General features: G+C 41.2%; 1 protein-coding gene across 6 annotated transcripts in view; it reads left to right on the forward strand.

The window, feature by feature from the left end:
• The window catches only part of BANP (BTG3 associated nuclear protein), a 225,005-nt gene that overhangs the window by 120,848 nt on the left and 81,371 nt on the right, over positions 1 to 22,786 (forward strand). For all 6 annotated transcript variants that reach the window (XM_075008502.1, XM_075008504.1, XM_075008499.1 and 3 more), the window contains 2 exons: positions 508 to 570; positions 3,382 to 3,426. In XM_075008502.1, coding sequence (XP_074864603.1) covers positions 508 to 570; positions 3,382 to 3,426 — 108 coding nt within the window. The remainder of the gene's footprint in view (positions 1 to 507; positions 571 to 3,381; positions 3,427 to 22,786) is intronic.

Raw genomic sequence — 22,786 nt, forward strand, 5'->3', positions numbered from 1 at the left:
TTAAGGCCAGATCCTCAGCAGTTGTAAAAGCCTTCCTACTGTACACCCCCTTTTTGCATTCAGCTCAGCTGTTGCTGCATTTTATGTGTGGCAAAAGTGATCCTTACATTTTACTAATATCTCCAAGGCCCTGATCCTGCAGTCTCTCTGCATCATTTGCAGGTTTGGCCCATGGTTTGTGGATCATTTAAAATTGCAAACTGCTATGAGGGGAAAAGCCACTCTAGAAATGCAATTTTTATTCCCACTTGTGTCTTCTGTCATTGGACAGATAAATGTTTTACCTGGAAGGTGTTTTGCTCCATTTGAACTTCTTACCAAAGATTGGAGAAATGTGACATACTTAATTTTAAAAGCAATTTTTATACATTTTTGAGTTTCAGCGAATCATTTCTCTGCATTCCCAAATATATAAAACTATAACAAATCTGAGATAAGAGTTTGTTCCTCTAGTTTTGATTTTCTTCTGATGCTTCTTGTTGTTTTCTTTTGTTGTGGATCCCACAGGGTCACCTCCACATAGCCCAAGTGCCACAAGGGGAGCAGGTCCAAATCACACAGGACAGTGAGGTGAGCCAAAATGCCATATGTCTTGGAATAGGTAGTGGGCTGAGACTAGTTCTACATTTCTTAAGACATGTGCTCAGTGAAGCTGTAATAAGCTGAAAAAGCCAGTGAAAGTGGAACTGAATGCATGCCGTAGAGTGACTTTGGAATATGTTTCCATCTCAGCAAATGTAGCATGCTCCTTCTCTGGCTATGGTTTTGCTTGGCCATCCAAGGAATGCATATGTGTTTTGTATTAGTAAACTGTGGCTTATAGCTGATGTACTTTTTAAAGGGCTTCATGGGAGGCAAAGTGTATTATAGCTAATACAACCATTGTACACAGCAAGGGCAGCAGTTCAGCAGTAAAGCATCTTAGTAATGCAGCATACAGAATATGTTCAAAATACCTAATGATGTCTTTCACTGTGGGAGTTTCAGAGCTATATTCTAAGGATTTTGGAGATTCTTGTTTGTGAAAGTATTTAGAGAATGAAGCAATTGCAAAAAGCCTGGAAGCGACTACATGGCTCAGTTACAGTGCTAGCAACCCCCGGCATGCAAATAGTGCAGCAAAAAGAAAAGAATTATGGACCCAACCTTAATACTATTATGAAGCAAAACTCCCATCAGAGCCAGTCTGTCCCATACATTTTAGAATGGACTTGGCAACCTTCAGCGAAGGGCGTGTTCTGGTTCCTCGCATTCTGAGATTAAAATTGTTACGATAAACAGGAGTGAATTTTAGTGAAAAGAATTTTCCTTTCGAGGGCTGGATAGGGTAAAGAAAACTAGATTGAATTTTTAAATTCTGTGGCTCTGAACCCACCTCTGGTGTGGTGGATATTTAAAATGTCTAGAAAGGCCATGAGGATGCACACAGAGCCTAAACTCCATTGCCTCAGTGGGAGTTGTCTGAATATATAGACTCCAGGAACATGCCTAAATTTTAACCCTGTGGTTTGAAAACATCTGGATTATATTTTATTCCCATGTACACTCCTTTGAAAGAACGTAGAATTGCTGCTAGTCCAAATGGATTGATTTAAATCAAGGAGATTTAAATCCCCAAGTGGAAAATCTTTATTTAAATAATTGATGTTAATCAACTTTTCCATTTACACCTCAGTTGTTTTCTAAAGAACAATGTGTTCTCATTGGTTGATATGCAACTAAATACAGCCATTCCACTAGATTTGTTACATGTTTTGCTACCCGGGAACATACATTATAACTATATATGTTTATTTAGGCAATTATACAGCTTAGTGTTTTCAGAGTTCTGTAAATTATACATTTTAAAATATTGAACAATGGTGCCTGATACAGTAAAATCTTTCATATCCATCCTCAACCTGGCAATGCATAACACTAAAGAAAAGATTAGATATTAAGAAACAAACAAAAATGTGTGCAGTGTACTTTATTTAGCTACAATAGTACACTGTAAGCTTATACTGTATTTGCTGTATTTGTATTTACTTTCACTATGCTGTGCTTATGGAAAACATAATTAAAATGTACTTATGGTTAAAATGGTGGTTATTTGAGAGTTCTGAATGATAGAATGCCGGATATGAAAGAGCTTAATATATATTACATATTTATTGTGTGATTAACTTTTTGCCATGACGTGTGTCATGCTGCATAGGGAAGGTAACTGAAATTTAGTTAAAAAAGCAAAACAAAATTTACTTTTATTAAACAAAATAGCCTTTTGTATGAAAACGTTTCACTTTATTTGTAAATAATTTACTAAACAGAGGATTTAATTATTATCATTATATTAAATGGATTATTTCAGGTCAGCCTGGGAAATTTTTCAAATATGCCTCAGTGAAAGTGACTGGAGCTTAAGTTCTCTTCCAAACAAGATAGTCACCTCAGTTACTTAGGCTGACTGATTGTGCCATGTTCATATAGCCTGGCCTCAGAAGTTAATCATTTTCTTCCTGATTCATTCTTTATATGGAAAATCAGTCTTTAATTCAGTTTTGACAGAGGCACATGGATTCAGCATATTTATTTTATATTAAAATAACATATTTTAAGATCTTATAATAAATTAATGCCTTAACATATTTAGTATTAAATTCAGATTTTAAATGTTGTTTTTAAAACAAGAAAAACATTATAGTAGGAAAGACTATTGATGTTTGCCATTTTACTTCATGTGCTTAATGTATTTTGGGGTTGGTTTTTTTTTGTTGCTTTTTTTTTCATTTTACTTAAGCATGTTTTTAAAAACATTTTTATACTTAAACCTGGGCTTCTTTCTATAATGGAGTTCCCTCCTTTTTCAGTTTTTATAGTTAAAGATCTTTTGCAAATAGTTTACAGCATTCAGAATCTTTTGTAATATGTGTCTTGGTAAGTTCTATAATAAGAACTCTTCTTTCACATTTGGAGTTGTTTAATAAAGTGAAAGAAATGGCTGTTAGCATTAATGACAGCTTTACAATAACAGACTTTGCATCCATTAGGAATGGCACATACCATGTCAGCCAGAGATTTAAAAAAATTATTATAGCAATTTTAGAATGAGAAATGTTTTGAATTATGCATGTTTGCAGTTTTTTAAAAGTGAGGGAATATGAGAAGTGAATCTATCTCCATAAAAGCCATATACACAGACTGTTACTTAATCATTTTATGATATACCGCAACCCCGATTTTTTTTTGTTGTTGTTGGGGGAAAAAATCACTCAAGTAGTACTTTTATAAGTTGTTAAATAATGAGATGGGGATCAATAGGCAGTTTTGAATACACATCTTTTTGAGAAGGCCAACTTTATTTCTAATTTGTGAATTTTGTTTCTTATTTTTATTTTACAGGGTAATCTACAGATACATCAGGTTCATGTTGGTCAAGATGGACAGGTAGGAACTGATCCTTCTCAGTTGAGTTTTAGGTGGCATTGCAGTTCAGTCTTCATAATTAAACATTACATATGTATTGATTTCATATTATAGAAAGGTGTTTTAATGACAAAATTTATGCTGTCTTCTCTTTAAATATTATGGCTTAAACAGAAGATATTACGCCTCCAGTTAATATTTTGTCTTCTTACAATGAAACCATTTGCTATTTGACCATCATTATCTCATCATTGAATAATATACTTCATCCATATGTTTTATAATTTCTTGTCTTTGGCTTCTTCATTGTTGTGCTAAACTAGACTGATTATCTTGTGCACAGGATGTTTCTTTTCATGCTTTTATCATTGACTGTCAGTGTGGCCAGATGTGGATGAAAAGCTTTGCAGACATAAGAGCATTTGTTGCTAAGGTTTAAGCAGATACTTTTGCTTGTACGAATGGAGAACGAGAGAGAGAAAATGAGAGAGAGAAAGAGAGAGACCTTTCACATATGGTTGTGTTCTTTTGGTAAGATGGCTTTATTAGGCACTTGCACATGTGTGGGGCAGGATGAAAATGAGTCCCCAGCTGCAGCAAGGACTCTGTGAGGTTGTTTGAATTAACATAATTTCCATATCAGGTGGAAGTGAAATTGCTAACATTGGATCACAGGACTTCCTTTACCAAGTTATGGTAGGTTAAAATACCCAAAGTAAAAATTACTCTGTAAGGGAAGCTTTCTGTCCAGGCCACATGAATAAAACAACTGTTTTTTGTTCATGGTGAATATTAACATGCTGTGTTAAGATCTATGATATGGGCTTGTACTTTGGCAAGACAGTAGCCAATGGGACTCTGAACCTCTGGGGAACTATTGGAACTCTTGTTCTTTGCTATTCCTGGCCACTTGCAAGGAGAAATAATCTAACCAGTTATAAAAAAAACCAAACAAATCCAGAAACAAAAAACAAAAACAACTCCCCACCAGCACTTTAGAAAATCAGTTGTGTGGATTTTAATCTGAAGTGTCTCATTGCGGTGCTATTGTAAGGTCACTGAAACAGGATAATAGGGAAGTCGTGTTGGAGCATTCTTTCTGGCCTTTCTGATACTTCCTATATCTCCCCCTCCCCTTACCATTTTTTTCGTAACAAAATGCCAAGTAATCTCTTATTGGAAGAAATAGTGCATATTTAACCCTGGATGTTTTATTTCTCTGTGGTACTAACAAGGTATGCAAATTATTTGCAGTTTTCTGATGTTACAAACCTAGTGAATGCTCTTTTCTTCAAATGTTTTTGCATACCATAGTGTGTGTAATTTATGCTATAGTTAATGTTTTGAATCTCTGCATCTGTGAGTAGACCCAATGCATACTAATTAACATATTTTTTATTATTGAAACAATTTCAGTTTACAAGCAAAAAGAGAATCATAGTTTGCAGGTGGTGACTATGCTGTGATAGTTAAGTGAGCCTGTTAGAGTAGCATATACATTGTGTTGCTGTACTGCATACTCACAGAAAGTAAATGTTGTGAATTAGTTTTTATCAATATTTCATGTATTCAAGGGGATTTATCACAGTTACTGGTGTTGAATATCACTCTGTGTTGATAGAAACAATCATGGCCCTGTGAAAGTGATTGCGGCTACAGTTGGTTGGAAAACTTCTGTATACATTCCCCCATGCCCCCCAAATTTCTTGTTAGCTTTAGTTGTGAACCACAGATGATAGTACTGCAGACACCATTGACCTTATTTTTCAAACTCCGCGTTACAGAATGCAAAACAAATAATAACATGGGTGACATGCATCAGACAAAGTGTGTCTTTGCCCATGAAAGCTAATGTGCTGATAAATCTGTTAGTCTATAAGGTGCACAGGACTTCTTGTTGCTTTTTGCGAACACAGATTAACACGGCTACCCCTCTAAATCGGGAGACTGTCCATCTCATTTCTGGTGGGACAGCCCTGTATTTCTGGGGCCAGGAAGGCATCCTGATTTATTTTCAAAATGGGGATAATTGCCCGGTATTTGCAGGGGGAGGGGCTGCTGCCTGGTTCCTGGCCCCCTGCGGCTTGGGAGCTGGACCCGCATGGCTGCGCCTTGCTTCTGGCAGCTTGTGGGAGCTTGGAGCTGGACCCACACGGCTGTGCCTGGCTCACTGCTGCTTGCAGGAGCTGGGAGCTGGACCCATGTGGCTGCCACCTGGCTCCCCGTGGGGGAGCAGAGACCTGGACTGGCATGGCTGCCACCTGGCTCACAGCTCCCTGATGTGTAGGGAGCCAGTAGCCCACCTATGTGGCTGCCACCCAATTCCTGGCTCCTCACGCCTTGGGGGAGCTGGAAGGAGCACCAACATCTGCAACCTCCTTCCAGGCTCCGCAAGGCTCAGGGAAGCTGGGAGGAGTACCGGTGGCTGCCACCCGCTTCCTGGCCCCCAGCACCTTGGTGGGTGGGGAGGAGCTGTTCTCTCCCTGTCCCATATTTGGGATAGGCAGGTATGGTCATCCTACCTCTAAAACAGATTGTATAAGTCTCTTATTGTTTTCTTTGCTGACGCTTGTGTTTGAATTCACAGAATTAACTGCTACACCATGTGAATAACCAGGGATTTTTTTCATAAGATAGCTTGCATGTATGGTAAATGCTATCGTATCCAGCATTCTGTCATCTGGAACTCTGAAATAAGTGTCATTTTAACCATAAGTAAATTTTAGTTACGTTTTGCGTAAGAACAGTATAATGAAAATAAATACAAATAAATACAGTGTAAGTTTACAGTGTGCAATACTACTATTGGTAAATAAAGTACTCTGCATACATTTTTGTTTGTTTCTTAATAGCTAATCTAGTTTTTCTTTAGTGTTATGTATTGCTAGGCATACCTCTCTATTATCCAGAGTACTTGAATATGCAGCAATGGTCCTTGGGCTGCCAGATATGAAAGAGTTTACTGCATATCAAAGCAAATACCTTCCCTTCAGCACCAGTATTCACTAACTTTTGCACTCTTGGAAATGCTACTTGCTGCTTCCTGTTTTCCAGCAATATTAAAAGTGTGACTGGCTGGAGTGATAGTTCAATTTTTAATGAAATTTATCTGCCCCTGAATTTGTGCAGATTATCATTGCTTTATTGTTTGGATTGGATTGGAAATTTATTGTGCCAGGAAGGAAGAATGGCTGCTCTGTGCAAGGTACCTATGTGGCACCATAGAGCTACACTGTGCTGTGTAATGGCAGTACCTGCTCTTTCCTCGTCCTTTCCCCAAAATTAGTATATTATCTGAAGGCTGAATGTATACAGTACAGCCCAATAGGAAATTGGAGGATTGGTAATGTGTGGTCTCTAATGCTGGAGTGTTTCTCATACTATTTCCTGCTGTATTTATGAGTTTTAAAACACCTTACCAGAGGAAATGAAGGACATCACTGTTGAGGGAAGTGAATAATTTGTCACTTTGAGGGCTTTCAAGCAGGTACTGAATATTATGAGCAAACCAAACTTTTATTAAAGTTTACTTTTTGCTGCCAGTAATCCCAGTTGATGAGTAATCCCAGGCTTCCAGGTTCCACCTATTAATGTACACTTTATTAGCACAGAGATACAGGCCAACCCTCAGTAAGCTTCCCACAGTTCAGGTAAGATTGTGCACTGCATCTTTCCTCATCTAAATTGTCACCGTGATCTTCAGGCAATGGCTTTTACAGCAAGTAGTCCAGGGTACAAAGAATAGGACTGTGTTAGCTCCAAAAACTGAAATAAAACGTAGCTTAAATCTACCACCAAGTTATATCTGTGAAACGTTTCCAAACTGATAGCTATATTTCAAACCTTGCAGACGTTGGCAATACTAGCTCTTTTTGCATAACCTTCCCAGCTGTTTTTTTTTTTAAAGTTGTTATTGTTTTTTTCCCATTGAAGTTTCTGTTCTGGTAGTTGTGTTGAATTTAGATTTTGCTTTTCTGGCATGACTGTCCATGGAACCAAAGAAATCATGCCAGAAAGAACTCTCTACCTACACATGTATTCTATTAGCTCAAAGTTTCATATTTCAGTGGATGTTTAATAAAAATACCAAACTGCAAAAATAATTACACTTTGTATTAAGCTATTAGTTAAGTCCCCAGACCAATGGGAGGATTTTTTGCATTTGGCAGTGATTGTGGATTACTAGAAGTTTCCTTCTTGTCTCTTTCTTTCTTAACCTGCACCCTTCAGTGCATCCCCTTCTTCCTTTTGCTAAGCTTCAGGGTGTGATTTTACATACATTCTATAAAACATATGTGAAGATATGTCTGTGGTGTTAAGAAACCCTGGTCTTATGTGTAGAGGTAGGCAGAAGTATAACACTATCAGCATTTCAGCTCCCCTTTATTTCACTTGCTATATGTCTTTCTTTGCACATCCCTCTGCCTTATCAGTTACCCAAAATTACACCAGCATAAAGGTTTTCAGCAAGTAATTTTTAATCTAACAAACAAAAAGACAGGGCTGTTTTTAGAAATCAAAATGTTGCTTGAATTTAGTCCCACTGAGCAGATTTATGCATGTTAGTCGCATCTGGAGGAATTAGGAGAATCCAAAATAAACTGTTGAATCTTGTGGCAGGTTTGGTGAAGAGAAAACTATCTACTGTACATTTGCTTTGCAGTAGTTGGCTATGTAATCTATTCTGTGTATATAATATATACATTGCATATTGTACTACATATATAAATATAGTATTTTTCTACTACCCAAAGGCCATGTCTACCCTAGCCCCAAACTTCGAAATGGCCATGCAAATGGCCATTTCGAAGTTTACTAATGAAGCGCTGAAATGCATATTCAGCGCTTCATTAGCATGCGGGCGGCTGTGGCGCTTCAAAATTGACGTGGCTCGCCGCCACGCGGCTCATCCCGACGGGGCTCCTTTTCGAAAGGAGCCTGCCGACTTCGAAGTCCCCTTATTCCCATCTGCTCATAGGAATAGGGGACTTCGAAGTAGGCAGGGTCCTTTCGAAAAGGAGCGCTGTTGGGATGAGCCACGTGGCGGCGAGCTGCATCAATTTCGAAGTGCTGCGGCCACCCGCATGCTAATGAGGCACTGAATATGTATTTCAGCGCTTCATTAGTAAACTTTGAAACGGCTATTTGAATGGCCATTTCAAAGTTTGGGGCTAGTGTAGACGTAGCCAAAAAGTGCTAGGTACCTCACAGAAAAAAGTACAGGCATGGGTCCTACTTGGAGGAAGTTATAATCTCAAATCAAAATACCATGCCAAATGAGGCTCATAAAGAGAAAGGAAAGAAAGGATGCTAGTGACATTGAGAATACAAAGATAGTCAATTCAGTGAGGCATGTATATACATTAATATTCATTGTAGTGGTAGCAGTGTTTTTTTTCTCCTTCTCTGCTGTTTTGCCCACCTTAATCACATTGCATAGGCCTTATGACAACAGTGATATTAGAGGGTTGTTAACTCTGGCAAGAGAGATGGATCAGCAAACAGGTTTTTAGAAGAGCATCCCAAGCATAAGGGACAGCACTGAAGAAGGCAGAGAGCTGATCTTAGAGAGGAGGAGGTGTAGTTGGTAGAGTGGAGAAGGTGATAGAATGTGAATGGAATTCAGAGGTGTAGGGCAGGTCTTCCTTCTGCAGGGCCTGGAGGGGAAGTTCAACAAGAATATGCTCTCTCTATATATGTGATGCTGAACTGTGAAGTTTGGGTTTATGAATGAGGTCCCAGGGAGCCACACTGGAGTTAGTCAGTTAGTGTCACCTTAGATTTAGCAAACCAGCACAAAATAATTTCCATAATATCTTACTGGTTATCCAGAAACCAACAACACAGTTCTCTTAAAGCTACAGTGTCCAACTGCTTCTGACTATTGCTATAGCGAACTAGCCATGTTATTCTGAAAACATATTTATTGTTCAAGCCAAGTAGCCACACTCATCTGGTCAAGTAGCCTCATGTGACTAGTGTTTTGGACACCACTGCCATAAAATAACCCGACTGTAGGCCTCACCCAGAAATCTACGTCAAATATGATGAAGATTGCTGAAGATCTTTTTCGTGATATAAGAAAGTTCTATCAAAGGATTAGACACGTTACCTCCTAGTTGAATGAATATTTCAGATCTTATCCAAATACACACTCAGAGCCAATTCTTGTTAATTAAATTAATTTTATGTTTAAAAAAGAGCATTGGTTAAAAGATAAGTACATGTAAAGATATACGATCAATTCTTGAGATTGAGATTCATAGCAGAGATAATCAGCTCTGTAGTTCCAAAGAGTTATTTCAGCAGTAGTTACAGGTTATAGTCCAATGTTTGTGTTCAGGGCATTCCAGCTTAGCACTAGGATCTCATTCTTGTGACTCAAACTTCCCCTGAGGAAGCTTAAGTACACCTTTGATGAAGTCCCAAAAGGATTTTATACAGTTTTCTAGCAGCCTCTTGACTGGGATGGGTGAGATACAGCCTGTGGGCTGGATCCAGCCCCCCAAGCCTTTTAATGCATCCCTCAACAGGCCACTATGGCTGTGGAGGGGCCCAGAGCTTCTGATACTGCCCCAGGAAAATCTCTCAGCTCTGAGTAGCTGAAAACTGGCCAATGGGAGCTAAGAAATAGTGCTGCATGGCTCCCACTCCCAGTAAAATATCTTGGCTCCCATTGGCTGGTTCCCAACCGATATTTCTGGGGGCGGGGGACAGCATGCAAAACCAGCCAATAGGAGCTGATAGATTTTGCTGAGGATGGGAGCAGTGGGAAACCCACCCCCTCCCCCGCCCAGAGAACTGCATGGAAGAGCCAGTGGGCTGGCAGGCCAGCCTGAGAGTGCTGCTTGTCCAGGAACTGCTTAGGTGTGTGCCTCCTGGCCAGAACCTGCTTCTGGTACCAAACCCCAACTCCTGCCCAGACCCTGCATTCACTCCTACATCCCTTCCTCAGGACAGAAATCCTCTCCTGCACTCATACCCCTCTTAGACCCTGCACCCAAATCTCCTGCCTCAGGTCACAACTTCCTCCTTCACCCAAACTCCCTCCCAGATCTCAAATCCCCTCCTGCATCCCAGCCCCAAGCCTGAGCTCCCTTCTGCACCTATTCTTCATCAAAGTCCCCATAGAAAAATGCATTCCTTTACCACTTACAAAAGCCTTTGAGTGACTCCCCCCATCAAAAATAATTGCCCCCCCCGGCTCTTGATCATACAGTCTCAGATGAGCAACAGGCTTTTGATATAAGTGTCTGTTTACATGGTTGACATCTAATAAGATATGTGTAAACCCATACAGTTAGTAACATCTCTAATTCTCTAACAGTACAGGGTTGCATTTCAAATTTTTTGCCTGTTTAATGTGAAATGGTCCTAATTACCATTTATATTCTTTTCTAACATGTCTCTAGAAGTTGACTGTGTGTCCTTTATCCTTTAACATGCTTAACCTTTTCTGGCCATGTGTCATGGGGTCTTAATGTCCCCAGAATGGATATGTATCCAGTGTCCAGGCTGGACTATCTCTTAATACACATTGCATATAGTGTCCCCGTGTGCAATGCTACACATGATCATATATTAAAATGACATCTAGAGAGTCCTGGCCATCTGACAACACCTGGAACGTCCATGGTATCTGTTTGTTATGGTATGATGTGAAGGGGACAATCAATATATCTTTTGTTAGGGGCGTGGAAGAGGAAGAGAAGAAGGAGCTCCAAATGATTAAAAGATACCTAATTGTCTGCCAGTGTATGCATAGTATACTCCAGTGCCCATTTATTTCAGATTAACTGAAACCAAAAGGCAAATATGCTTGTTTATAAATGAAATTTTTTTTAGAAATCCATCTGTATGTGGGAAGATTTTAAATCAGGCCTGTTAAAGTCTACTTTCTGTGTTTCTTTTTCCCTCAGCTCACATTACCCAGGTATCTCTCAAGCATGAAGTAATGGCACCACATAAATGATTGTTATTGCCTTAAGATGCAATTTAACGTGGAACTCCAGGAACAATTTTGATAACAGTAGAATTGATATCGATTTTCGTTCTATTTTAGCTGAATTTTGGGGTTGAGAAAAATTGAATATAACCGGTAAAAATATTGGAAATAACCTTTTCCTATCTGTAAAACATACTAGACCCGTAAATAATTTTTTTTTTAAAAGCTATTCTATCAGGACTATTTCACCAGTTAGATTTTTCTTCAGGACTGTGAAAAATCATGATCAGGCAAAAAGCCTGATTTATGTGGATTATGTATAGTATATTGCAGCACAAACCATAACAGTTGCATTGTGTTTGTAGCAGCACCTTATTGTCCTGGTAGCTAGTAGTAAGTAAACTTGAGTGGTGTATGTGTTATTTCATAGCAAAATTAATTACAATAAACTGTTTTAATTCTTGTCTCTGAATACTCCTTTTAATGGTTTATTTTGATACTGTAGAGTAGATCCTGCTAATTCATATATTAATAAAGCCTGTGTAAACATTTTAAATCATGCAGTGTCTTGAACAGCTGAAGAACGTATGTTAAAAGTAGTTTTGTTTCAGACACTGGAAATCGGTCTACTAGGAGTTTGTGCGGAAATCCCTACTTTAAGTCTTCCACAGCAACATTCTGCTGTTCCTCAACCCCTCAGTTCTGAGCAGCAGAGGGCAGTGCTGTTAAGATCATGGTCAGATGCATGGTTTTTTTTTGTTTTTTTTTAAGCAAAAGGTTGAGAAAGAGGGATAGAATTTTGAATTGCCGGCATAGCATTGCTCTGATATTCCCTTGTGAACTGTCATACCAGGCGACTAAAGACGTTCATAGTGTGTTTTTTCTGCATATGACACCGACAGAGAAGGGTGTGTGTATGCATTGCGCATAGCCCTCTACTTCCGTGCCAGCTGTGTAGTAGAGTTCTGAAAAAGCTGTTTTCCTGTTTCAGCACATCTGCTTTAAATAATCTACATAGAGAAACAAACAGGATTGTCAGAACAAAAACAACAAAATGAAAAACGCAGTGTTGTCGAGCTGGAAATCAGAAGAAGTTAGTCTGGGTTTGGAAAAAAATACAACTATTTATAAATGGCAATTCTTTGAGAATTGAATATGCAGAGTTCTTGCAGATCTGCTTTGTTCTTCGGAAATGAAGGTAGTGAGCATAGCTCATTTACTTATCTTTGCAAATGCTTCTGATATTGACTAGAAGGTACAGGATGTTATTCACTTACAGATCAGCTACACAGTTTATTTCAATAGGTATCAGACTGGTTGATTCAGTACGCTACTAGTGTGATTTTCAAAAGCACCTCAGTGACTTCAGAGCATCATATTTTACTGTGCTTCAGTTAAGCTTTTGTATTACTATTGTCTGGATACAACTGGATACTTCAGTGGTTGTGTACAAAGACCTCACCAAACCATGTGTAATGCAGTTACACAATTCTCCTGACTCCAAGGTATCTTTGAGAGACTCTTCTGATGTGCATTAATAACGAGATTACATAAAAATGTTTCCGCTCTAATTATACCTCAATACTAATTGTGTATAGTAAATGTCATAGATGAGTTGGTAGACGGGCCAACTTTGCCAGTGGTTATCACAAATCTGGGTTTCTTGGAAGAGACATCATTCTCGGACCATTACTTCTGTTCCTAGTTTCGCTGTTTGGAGTCTGGTGATCTGTAAAATATGTTACTTGTTTTTCACCTAAGTCACTTAAAGTATGCAAAACTTCCTGAAATTCCTGCCAGACCTGCACTTTAAATGTTGTTACGTGAAAGGATTTTTTCCCCCCTTTTTCATTTCAGTAAGGACAAAGTCTTTGAATTTTTAATGTTGGTAAGAGTGCCATCCCATTAACTGGACTGTACCTAATAATTTTAGTCATTATTTTTACTGCTTATGAATGTTTTAAAGTTTATCGGGCATGTTTTGGAGCCCAGCATTGAGACAATTATCATTCTTTTTTAAAAAAGAAATCTATCAGTGCTCATAAGAACGTTACAGAGGAGAACACTGTGGTTTAGTGGGGGATATGCGTGTATACACGTTGAATAATAACAGAGAGGAAGCTGTTTTGATAGTGTATACACGTGTGTGTCTCATAGAGGGTGTGGAGCTCCTGCTGAGGGTAACCTAGCCTCACTAACAGCCACAGTCTATACCCCAGGAATACCAGTCCTGGAACCTTTCCCTGCAACAAAGCCCGCTGCCAGCTTTGTCCACATATCTTCTCTGGAAATACCATCACTGGACGTAACCAGGTTTTACTCACAGAATCACAGGCACTTTCTCATGCTCGTCTACTAACATCATATATGCCATCGTGTGCCAACAATGCCCAGATGCTTTGTATATTGGACAGACTTCTAACTCCCTTAGACGAAGGGTCAATGGGCACAAAACAGACATCAAAACACTCCAGATCCACAAACCAGTTAGCCAACATTTTAATGGAATGGGGCATTCTGTCAATGACCTAAAGGTATGTGTGTTACTGAAGAAGAATTATCGCCCCATTCTGGAAAGGGAAACAGCCGAGCTGGCTTTTATATTCAAATTTGGCACGTTAACACATGGTTTAAATCGTGATGGGAACTTTCTGAGTCACTATAGGGGCTCGTCTGCATACTTGGCTCAATCTCATTCTTGATCTTCCCCCCCCGACCCCTCCACTCTCTGATTTGCTCACCTTGATTATCTTTTTCTGATTTGTTCTCCTTGCTTACTGTTTTTGCTTCTCTGTGCCTTAAATATTGAGTCTGTTCTGGTCTGGCTATGGTCTGAAGAAGTGGGTCTGTCCCGTGAAAGCTCACCTAATAAACTATTTTGCTAGTCTTTAAAGTGCTGCTTGACTGCATTTTGTTTTGCTAGCCAACCAGCAACGAAGGGTCCTGTGGCACCTTATAGACTAACAGAAAAGTTTAGAGCATGAGCTTTTGTGAGTTAACTCACTTCTTCAGATGCTGGTCCTGGAAATCTGCAAGGCCAGGTATAAATAGGCCAGAGCAAGGCTGGGGATAACGAGGTTAGCTCAGTTAGGCAGGCTAACCTCGTTATCCCCAGCCTTGCTCTGGCCTATTTATACCTGGCCTTGCAGATTTCCAGGACCAGCATCTGAAGAAGTGAGTTAACTCACGAAAGCTCATGCTCTAAACTTTTCTGTTAGTCTATAAGGTGCCACAGGACCCTTCGTTGCTGCTACAGATCCAGACTAACACGGCTACCCCTCTGATACTAGCCAACCAGGTGACACCTTTGGTCTGCAGACAAAGGAGGAGGTGGAGCCTGAGGGGTTTGAATTGGAACTGGGAGTTGGAAAGCAGTTAGTCCTGGGCTGGGAGAGAGAGAGACAAAGGACGGGGCAAGGCCCCAGCTCTGGGGGGCCCCTTGGGGCCTCCTCTCCCCAACGTGGATTGGACTGGCTGTCTCTGATTGCTGTACTGACTCTTGTGTAAGATGCTGTGCCCTGTCAGCTACGAAACCTGCTGTTCTCCTGCTGAGTGAGAGTCACTCCTGCCTGCAGACAGGGTGCAGAGTCTGGGGGACCCCTGAACCCCATCACACTGGTGTCAGGAGTGGGATGTACTGCACTCCAAGGATGGAGCATCCAGCAGTAAGTGACAGGGGCCCAAGAGGAAGAAGGGGGACCAGCAAGACCCAGGTGTGCTGACGGGCAGTGAGGTGCAGTTCCCCAAGGTGTAGGGGCCTGTGGCTAAACCCGAGCAACTGCAGTCGTGGTCCTCAAGAGGGGGTGTTACAGCCGAGGAGGGGTTACTCCTGGGAATCTGTTGAAGTCGGTCCCAGAAGGCGGAGGGGCTGACAGCCCAACCCCCAGCGACAAATGACCTGCGAGGAGGCTGACATGCTGAATGAGTTCTTCCCAAGAGAGTGTGCTCATGGTCCTTCAGAGCGGGCATCACGTTGAAGAAGGGGTTCATCTGGGAGTCTGTTGGAGTGAGTCCCAGAGAGCAGAGGGGCCTACGGCCTAACCCTGGGGAGCTTGTGACCCGCAAGGAGTCTGGCACACTGAAGGGATTCTTTCAGGAATCGTGGGGTGCCGAGGGCATCAGCCTGAGAGCACACTCAGCAACTCTGCTGTGAAGTGACAGCACCTGGAAACTGAATCGAGATTAAAGGAGCTGGACAAGGCAGCATGGATGTACAATGACAGAGCTGAGGGTTAAGGAAACTCCTGCAGGGGTGAGCCCAGATTGGGGCAGGAAACCCTGGACTGTGTGGAGCTCTGAACCGAGTGGCCTGCCACAGCTTAAGGAGGGAAGGAGCAATTCCAACCCATCGTCTACTAGTGGCCAAGACAGATCTGCGAAGAGTTTTCCAGGCCTGGGCCGAGGAAGGTTGCCTGTGTGTCTGTGCAGGAAAGCAGCTTGTCCACTAGGAATGGCAAGTTGTCTGTGAGAGAAGCTGCCTCACCTTCTGGGCGTGTGTGAAGACCAGCTTGGGGGGCTGGGACAAAGGAGAGAGTGTTTCCGATTGTCTGTCTGTGTTCAACAGCAGCAGCATGCCTGGGGAGAGAGCAGAGCCTGCATTTGAAAAACGTGCCAACAAGGAAACTAGTCCATTGTCTGAGGAGGATTCCCCAGCCTGGGGTGGCTGGAGAGAGAACCACTAGGAAAGAGCATTCCAGGTGTGACTCTGAATCTAGCCATGGGGGCTGGAGCAGAGGGAATGGGTCTGGGATGGGTAGTGGTATCCCTGATAAGGATGCTGGTCCTTGGTGCAGGAAAGGGTGCTTCTGCTTCTAGGGAAGTGAATCCTTTGTCTGAGCCTATGGGGCCTCAAGATGGGGCCAAGATCCCAGAGTTGGATCTGAATGCAGCTGAAGCCCAAATAGGAAGTGGGCCTACCTCTTTGTCTCTCAGGGAGGATGATGCTTTAACTCGGTCTGATCCAGTTAGTATCATCAGGGAATCCCAGAGACCAGACGATTCTGGTACTTGTTCTTTGCCTGATGCTGAGGTGTTACTGGGAGGGAGCGAGAGGACTCTGTCTGACCAAAATCATCCTCTAGCCAGGATACAGGAAGAGCAGACTGGCAATGGAGTTAAAGATGCTGGTAGCAGAAGGGAGGGAAGTGATCCTGACCTTTTGTCTAGTGGTACTAGCTGTCTACCTGGAGGGTGATTATGTGGGAATCTGCCTGATGGGCCAGAAGTGATCCCGGATGTAGGTGAAACCCAGGAGTTGGTTGTGGCTCAAGGGAGCTGTGCCCCTGTGGAGCCAGACAAGGGTGAGTTATTTGGGGGAGCTCTTGAGGAAGAGAATTTCCCTGAAACTTTTCCTGAGCAGTCTTGGGGGCTGTGGAAAACAGAAGTGAGGTACAGGAGAGTGAACAGGAAGGTACTTGTTTGTAAGAGCCAGAGCCAGCCCTTTGCCTGTGGAGAAGATTGTTTCAGTTCCTGATCGTCAGGACCTGCCTGAGTGTGAAACCACTGGCTGTGGTCTGGAAGGGTCCAAAGCAGGCAGTGTAAAAGTTTCTCAGGAATTCGAAGTTGGTCCAAGTAAAGTGAAAATTATCAGGGAATGTGAGCAGCCCTGTGATAACCAAGTGAAACAGCTGCACAGTCAATCTATCTGTGGGATGCAGGAGAGCCCCAGCAATTCCCCATCTCCAGATGGTGGAAACACTTATATTTTCATAATGGACTCCACTTCTGATTCCATGGGGAGGCAGAAGTTGGAGGTGGAAGGACAAAGGAGCTGTGGGCCTGGTGGTCCAGTAAGGGATAAACAGGGATTCCATCATGTGGATTCTGCGTGTGGGACTCACAAATCAACTTTCAGAAAGCAACAGAGCAGCAGCTTGGTATGCACATTTCCAGACTGGCTCGGAGAGGGCCGTCTCCCTGAGGATCATCAATGGCTTAGCTCTTGTTAGAAGGGAGGTCACACCCAGACAGGTCAGATTTCCATCCCACAGGGCAAGGGGAAGATTAGAACTTGGCTTTGCAAAGGAAAGGCCTCAGCCATTTAGCCCCAAAATGCCAGATTCTCAAGGATATTACACAAAGGTTGTGGTATACCAAAGAACAATCCAAATGTACAATTGCAACGGGTTTGCTCTTGTTACTCACATTGACTGCTGTAACCAATAGGTGCTGCTACCAAAAGCTGTAGAATTGTACCATATACTGAATGTTTGGAAAGAGCCATGTAACATGATAACTTTGATGTATAAGCATGAACTGTATGTTAAAGGAGTTTGTAATTCTGAATTGTCGCTGTTCTCTAATCAGTCTTGCAGCCTCTCACATGAGAAGGAACATTCCAAACCTATTGTGTGGCATGGAAGGGGAAACTGAGGCACAACCATTTTGGTGGTATGGCTAAATGGCAAGGGTGGAAAGCATTTGTACCTTCCTTTACTGGACTGTTACTGAATTCCAAACATTTGCTGGTGCTGCAGCTGCTGTATGGGCTCTGCCTGCCCAACTTGAGAATGTGGCTGGTGGACCAGAGACTGAAGCGGGGAGACCAACCAATCCAAGGGAATCAGCGGGACTTGCCTGGCTGCATTACATGTAAGGGGCCAATACCAAACTCCTTACATGGAGCCTCCCCCTGCAGGATTACAACATGGAGGTGGTACACATCAAGGGGAGCACTGAGGGTACAGCCGATGCCCTATCATGTGGGGAGGGCCCCGAACTTTCCCAGGTCACTGGCTGAGTGACCCCACTGAGTTCGGTCTGCAATGGGGGAGAGATGCGATGTAGTGGGGGATACGTGTGTATACATGTGTGTCTCTCAGAGGGTGTGGAGCGCCTGTGAGGGTAACCTAGGCACCAGGTGACACCTCTGGACTGCAGACAAAGGAGGAGGTGGAGCCTGAGGGGTTTGAATTGGAACTGGGAGTTGGAAAGCAGTTAGTCTGGGCTGGGAGAGAGAGACAGACAGACAAAGGAGGGGGCAAGGCCCCAACTCTGGGGGGGCCCCTTGGGGCTTCCTCTCCCCAACGTGGATTGGACTGGCTGTCTCTGATTGTTGTACTGACTCTTGTGTAAGACGCTGTGCCCTGTCGGCTAATAAACCCACTTTTCTCCTGCTGAGTGAACATCACTCCTGCCTGCAGACAGGGTGCAGAACTTGGGGATCCCTGAACCCCATCACAAACACTTAATGCATATTGTAGATTTTTTTTTCTGTTCACCGTTTCTCTTTTAGCTGCATTATCCTTCTCTTCTTTTTTCTCTTTAGTTTCCCTGGAATACACTACTATGCAGGAGTTAAAGGGCTCCTGCTTCATTATACCACATACTGTTCGTCTATAAGGTGCCACAAGACTTTTTGTTGTTCTCACATCTAGTAGGTTATGATAAGCCTCATGCTTAGAGTCAGGCAAGCAACATAATTTCCTGCTTTCAGTAATTTGTCCCACTACTCTAAGTTGTAGCCATGGAAGCACTGGTGGCAATCAGGTTTATTGATCTTCATTCTGACTCTTTCCTGCTCCTCCTCTAAAAAACTGCAAGAGTAGATGGGAGCACCTTGACATGACTCAGGTCTTTCTTCTGATCCGAACTATGGAGTCATTGTGAATGACTGTTTTTCTACTTGCAGAGTCCTCCCCTGTATGTCCCACAAAACTCAGCCTTCTGCCTCTGTTATTCAGCTTCTGGCTAAAACAATTGGGAGAGTTTGTGAGATAATGTAGGACAATGTGCTGGCAATATGTAGATAACATACAACTCATTTTTCTTTACTTCAAACATAGGCAATGCCATTTCCTATCTTTTTGGATGCCAGCTGTAATCGGCTGGCTAAAGCTAAATCTCAAGGAAGGCAAAGATCATGGTATTAGGAAGAAGGAAGAGCTTAAAAGAGTTTGCCTCCTTATGGCACCCACCTTTATCAAGATGATTTTCTCACTTTTTTGTCCATGGACTTGGCATACCCTGGACTTCTGTTTGACTGGGTGCCTGCATAACCATGGCAGGCTGCAAAAATAACCACCGCTGTCTCTCTTTGGCCAAAAGATTACTCTCCATCCTGTCAGACTCAGATTTTACTACAGTCTGTATATTTTATGATCTCCACACTTGATAATTACAACTTGTATCTAAGAGTAAAGCCATGTAACTTTGAAGGTCCAAGTGGTACGAAATACAGCAAGCCCTCTTCTTAGCAGCCTAGGTAGTTGTGAATATATCACTCTAGTGTATTTTTTGCACTGGTTCTCCATTGACAGTAGACGTCAGTTCAAAGTATCTGCCCAGATAGCCAAAGCCATGCAAGAAATTGGACCTAACTACTGGCAGATTGTCTTTGTCTCCATGTAAGAGACAGAATGTTCACAGGAGCAAAACTTAGACTATGGAACTTGCTTCTACAAGACAAGCACCACCAGGCTCTCTGCTGTTCAAAAATAAATGCAAAGCTCACCTATCTTTTAATATAGTCTTACCTTAATTCATTTTTATTGTTTCTCTCATATGAGCCGTACAAGTCCTTACCATAGGCAGACATATGGACTCCTGTGAAACTACCACAGAGAATTTCTTACTAGTAAAAGTAATGTGAACCAGAGGAGCAGTGCATCCAGAGTTAACAGAGAGAACAAAATACATCTGAGTGGGGAGGGCAAAAGCATTCTGTGGGTATTTAAAGCTATCTGACAAGTTGCCACCATGTAATCAGATTATTCTTGTAATGATTTCCTTCTGTGATGCGCTTTCTTGATAATTACTATATTAACCCTGAATGCTTAACCGACCATGGAACGTGTGGGGAGCTTAGCTGAATTAGAGGTAAGCTTTGTTTAATTTCTTTAAGTCACTGCTGAGAAAGGTCCCTGGATTATGATGGAACAGAAGAATGGTGGTTGAGCTGGCATTAATAGAACAGCCATTTAAGTGATTTTATTTTATCCGGGCAGAGCTATGTGATGGCAATGGCTGTAATCACGACTTTTCTCATTAACATATACACTTGTGCCTGTGTCATTCAATCGAATAAATGTATGAAGTTTTCATACTTAATACTGTAATTTTCCGCCTCTGGACCTTTAGGGGCTCACAAACTACGTCTGTTATTTCTGAAGGTGTCCATACTTTCATGTGAAAAATTTTTAGAGGTTTACAAATTAAAAAAAAAAAAGGTTGTAAACATCTTCTTTAATAAGATAAAGTTTGCAAGCAGTATTGTATACTTGTAATTTCTAATGATATTAGATACATGATTCCAGTTGTACATATTTGGGAAGGAAAAAGAAAAAACATGGACGGGGAAAAACAGTGCTCAGATAAATTACTTGTATCATTTTTTGAGATAAACTATGATGAATAAATGTTTGTTGTATGCTTAGGATTTAGTTTAAAGATGTTTCTGTGCTTTGGATCAGGGACTATATATGTTGCTTAATCTTTTCTATAGTATTTTACAGTTCAGCAGATATTTAAAGACGCTATTTTAGCCATACAGTAGGCATATATACTGTATATTTGTCTTGCTTAGGGTAGGATGACATTCTAGAGATGAGCCTAACAGTGCTCTAGGGTGTATAAAGCCAATTTTGTTTGACTGCAAATGTTTAAATAAGACTGTCTTAGAGAATTAGGGGCCTGGTCTTGCAAGGTACTGAGATAGTGCTGTGAATTCTCTTTTTATCACTCTCTCTCACACGTGTTTACACACACATGTGCACACCCAGAAGAAGGCAAGTGATTTTAATCAGTAGAGCCTCTTGGAAAAACTCCCAGCATTTTTGTGTGTCATCAGTCATTATTGGATTATAATTTGCCAGGGGCTGTTGAATATTAAAATTAAGGCCTTAACTCTGGAATGGGGCCAGCTATTGCTGTCTGTCTGTCCATCATCCATCCATCCATCTGTCTGTCCAGCACTTAGGGGTCTCTACCATGAATCAGGGCTATGTAGTGTACAAATTCATGACCAAACTGTTTACAATTTAAGATCAAGAGCCTGAAAAGTTTACAATCAGTTATAGTTGTGATACTTAGTCTTTCCCATGCAATGTTGATATGTTACAACAGAAAACAATAATAATGGCCCCTCCCTCTCAGCAAGCCTTTTCACGACCCCTCACAGTGGCCGTTACCTCTGGGCTTTGAAATCATAAGTTAATGCATACTTGCCCCCCTGCAACTCCCTATTAAATTCAATGGTATTTTGCATAGGCACAGGGGTCAAGGGTAATGCATTATATAGCAGGATCAGGGCCAATGTCAGCTGTTTGTGCCAGCTATGTTTTTCTCCCTCTGTGGAATTGTGATGAGCTGTTTGCCAGATATGTCTACTGGTCTGTGACAAAAATCAATGCGGTTTTTATGCCCTGCACTTCTCAGGATGAGATACTTAGTATTTATTAGTTAGAAATAACTACCGTCTAGATATTACAAACATGAATGGAAGTATCTTAAGATGTCTTGAAATTTGTGCCTTGAGCAAACATTTAAAAAAATTGTCATTAAAGTAACTTAAATCCAGAAAATTGCAAATGCTTATTCAGGTTTTCCAGGTACTAGTCAGAAGTTGGAAAATTTGCACTGTTCTCAAACAACAAATATTCTGTCTCTGGTTCAGATCCTTCCTTTGAAATCTACATGCTGAGCAATTTTTCTTTTCTTTTTCCAATTATCAGCAATCAATATACATCAACTGCTGCTCACTCTCTTGTCTTGAAGTTTATTTTTTGTGTCTTTTTCTAATTTGTGACCCAACCCTGCAATTCCTTTGTTTACGTGGGTAGTGCCACTGAAGGCAAAACAAGAAGAAAATCTTGAAGTTGGCATATGAAGCAAAATCTGTAACTATAATATAATTTTGCAGTTGTCTTGGTAGTTATCCATATTTTAAAGAAAATAGTTTCAAAGTAATAAGGATTTTGAATTTGGCCACAAATTGTGCTTCATATAAGAGTCATGTAGGTAAGGATTTGTTTTTGTAGCAAATGGTAAATTTAAGGGGATAGTTGGCTTCATTCATATACAGTCTAGAATAATATATACATTTTTAGACATTGTCACATGACTATTTTTGTACTCCATTCCAACTTCTCTCAGTTAATCTTATTACTGGCCTAAAACATGCTATATTACCTTTTCACTCCACAAACCTGTTTGTTTGGCATACTGATCCAAACCTTTAAGAAAAAACAGTGAGATATAAAATGCACAAGAGACACACAATCAAGTAACAAAAAGCATATTAGGAAATACTTATTGCTAATTATTTGTTTCTCTTAGTGAAATGGCCTGGGAAGTGGACAGATTTTATAAAGGTGATTTGCTGCTAATGTTCTTCAGGTACTTCATTTTGGTGCACATCCTGAGTGACAGACTCCATAAAGTTGTCTCTTGTGGTTGTGGTGAATCTTCTGGAAAAGGATAACGTTTTTATCACCCTTT

Source organism: Carettochelys insculpta, chromosome 14 (assembly GCF_033958435.1).
Source record: "Carettochelys insculpta isolate YL-2023 chromosome 14, ASM3395843v1, whole genome shotgun sequence".
In the NCBI taxonomy this organism is placed as follows: domain Eukaryota; kingdom Metazoa; phylum Chordata; order Testudines; family Carettochelyidae; genus Carettochelys; species Carettochelys insculpta.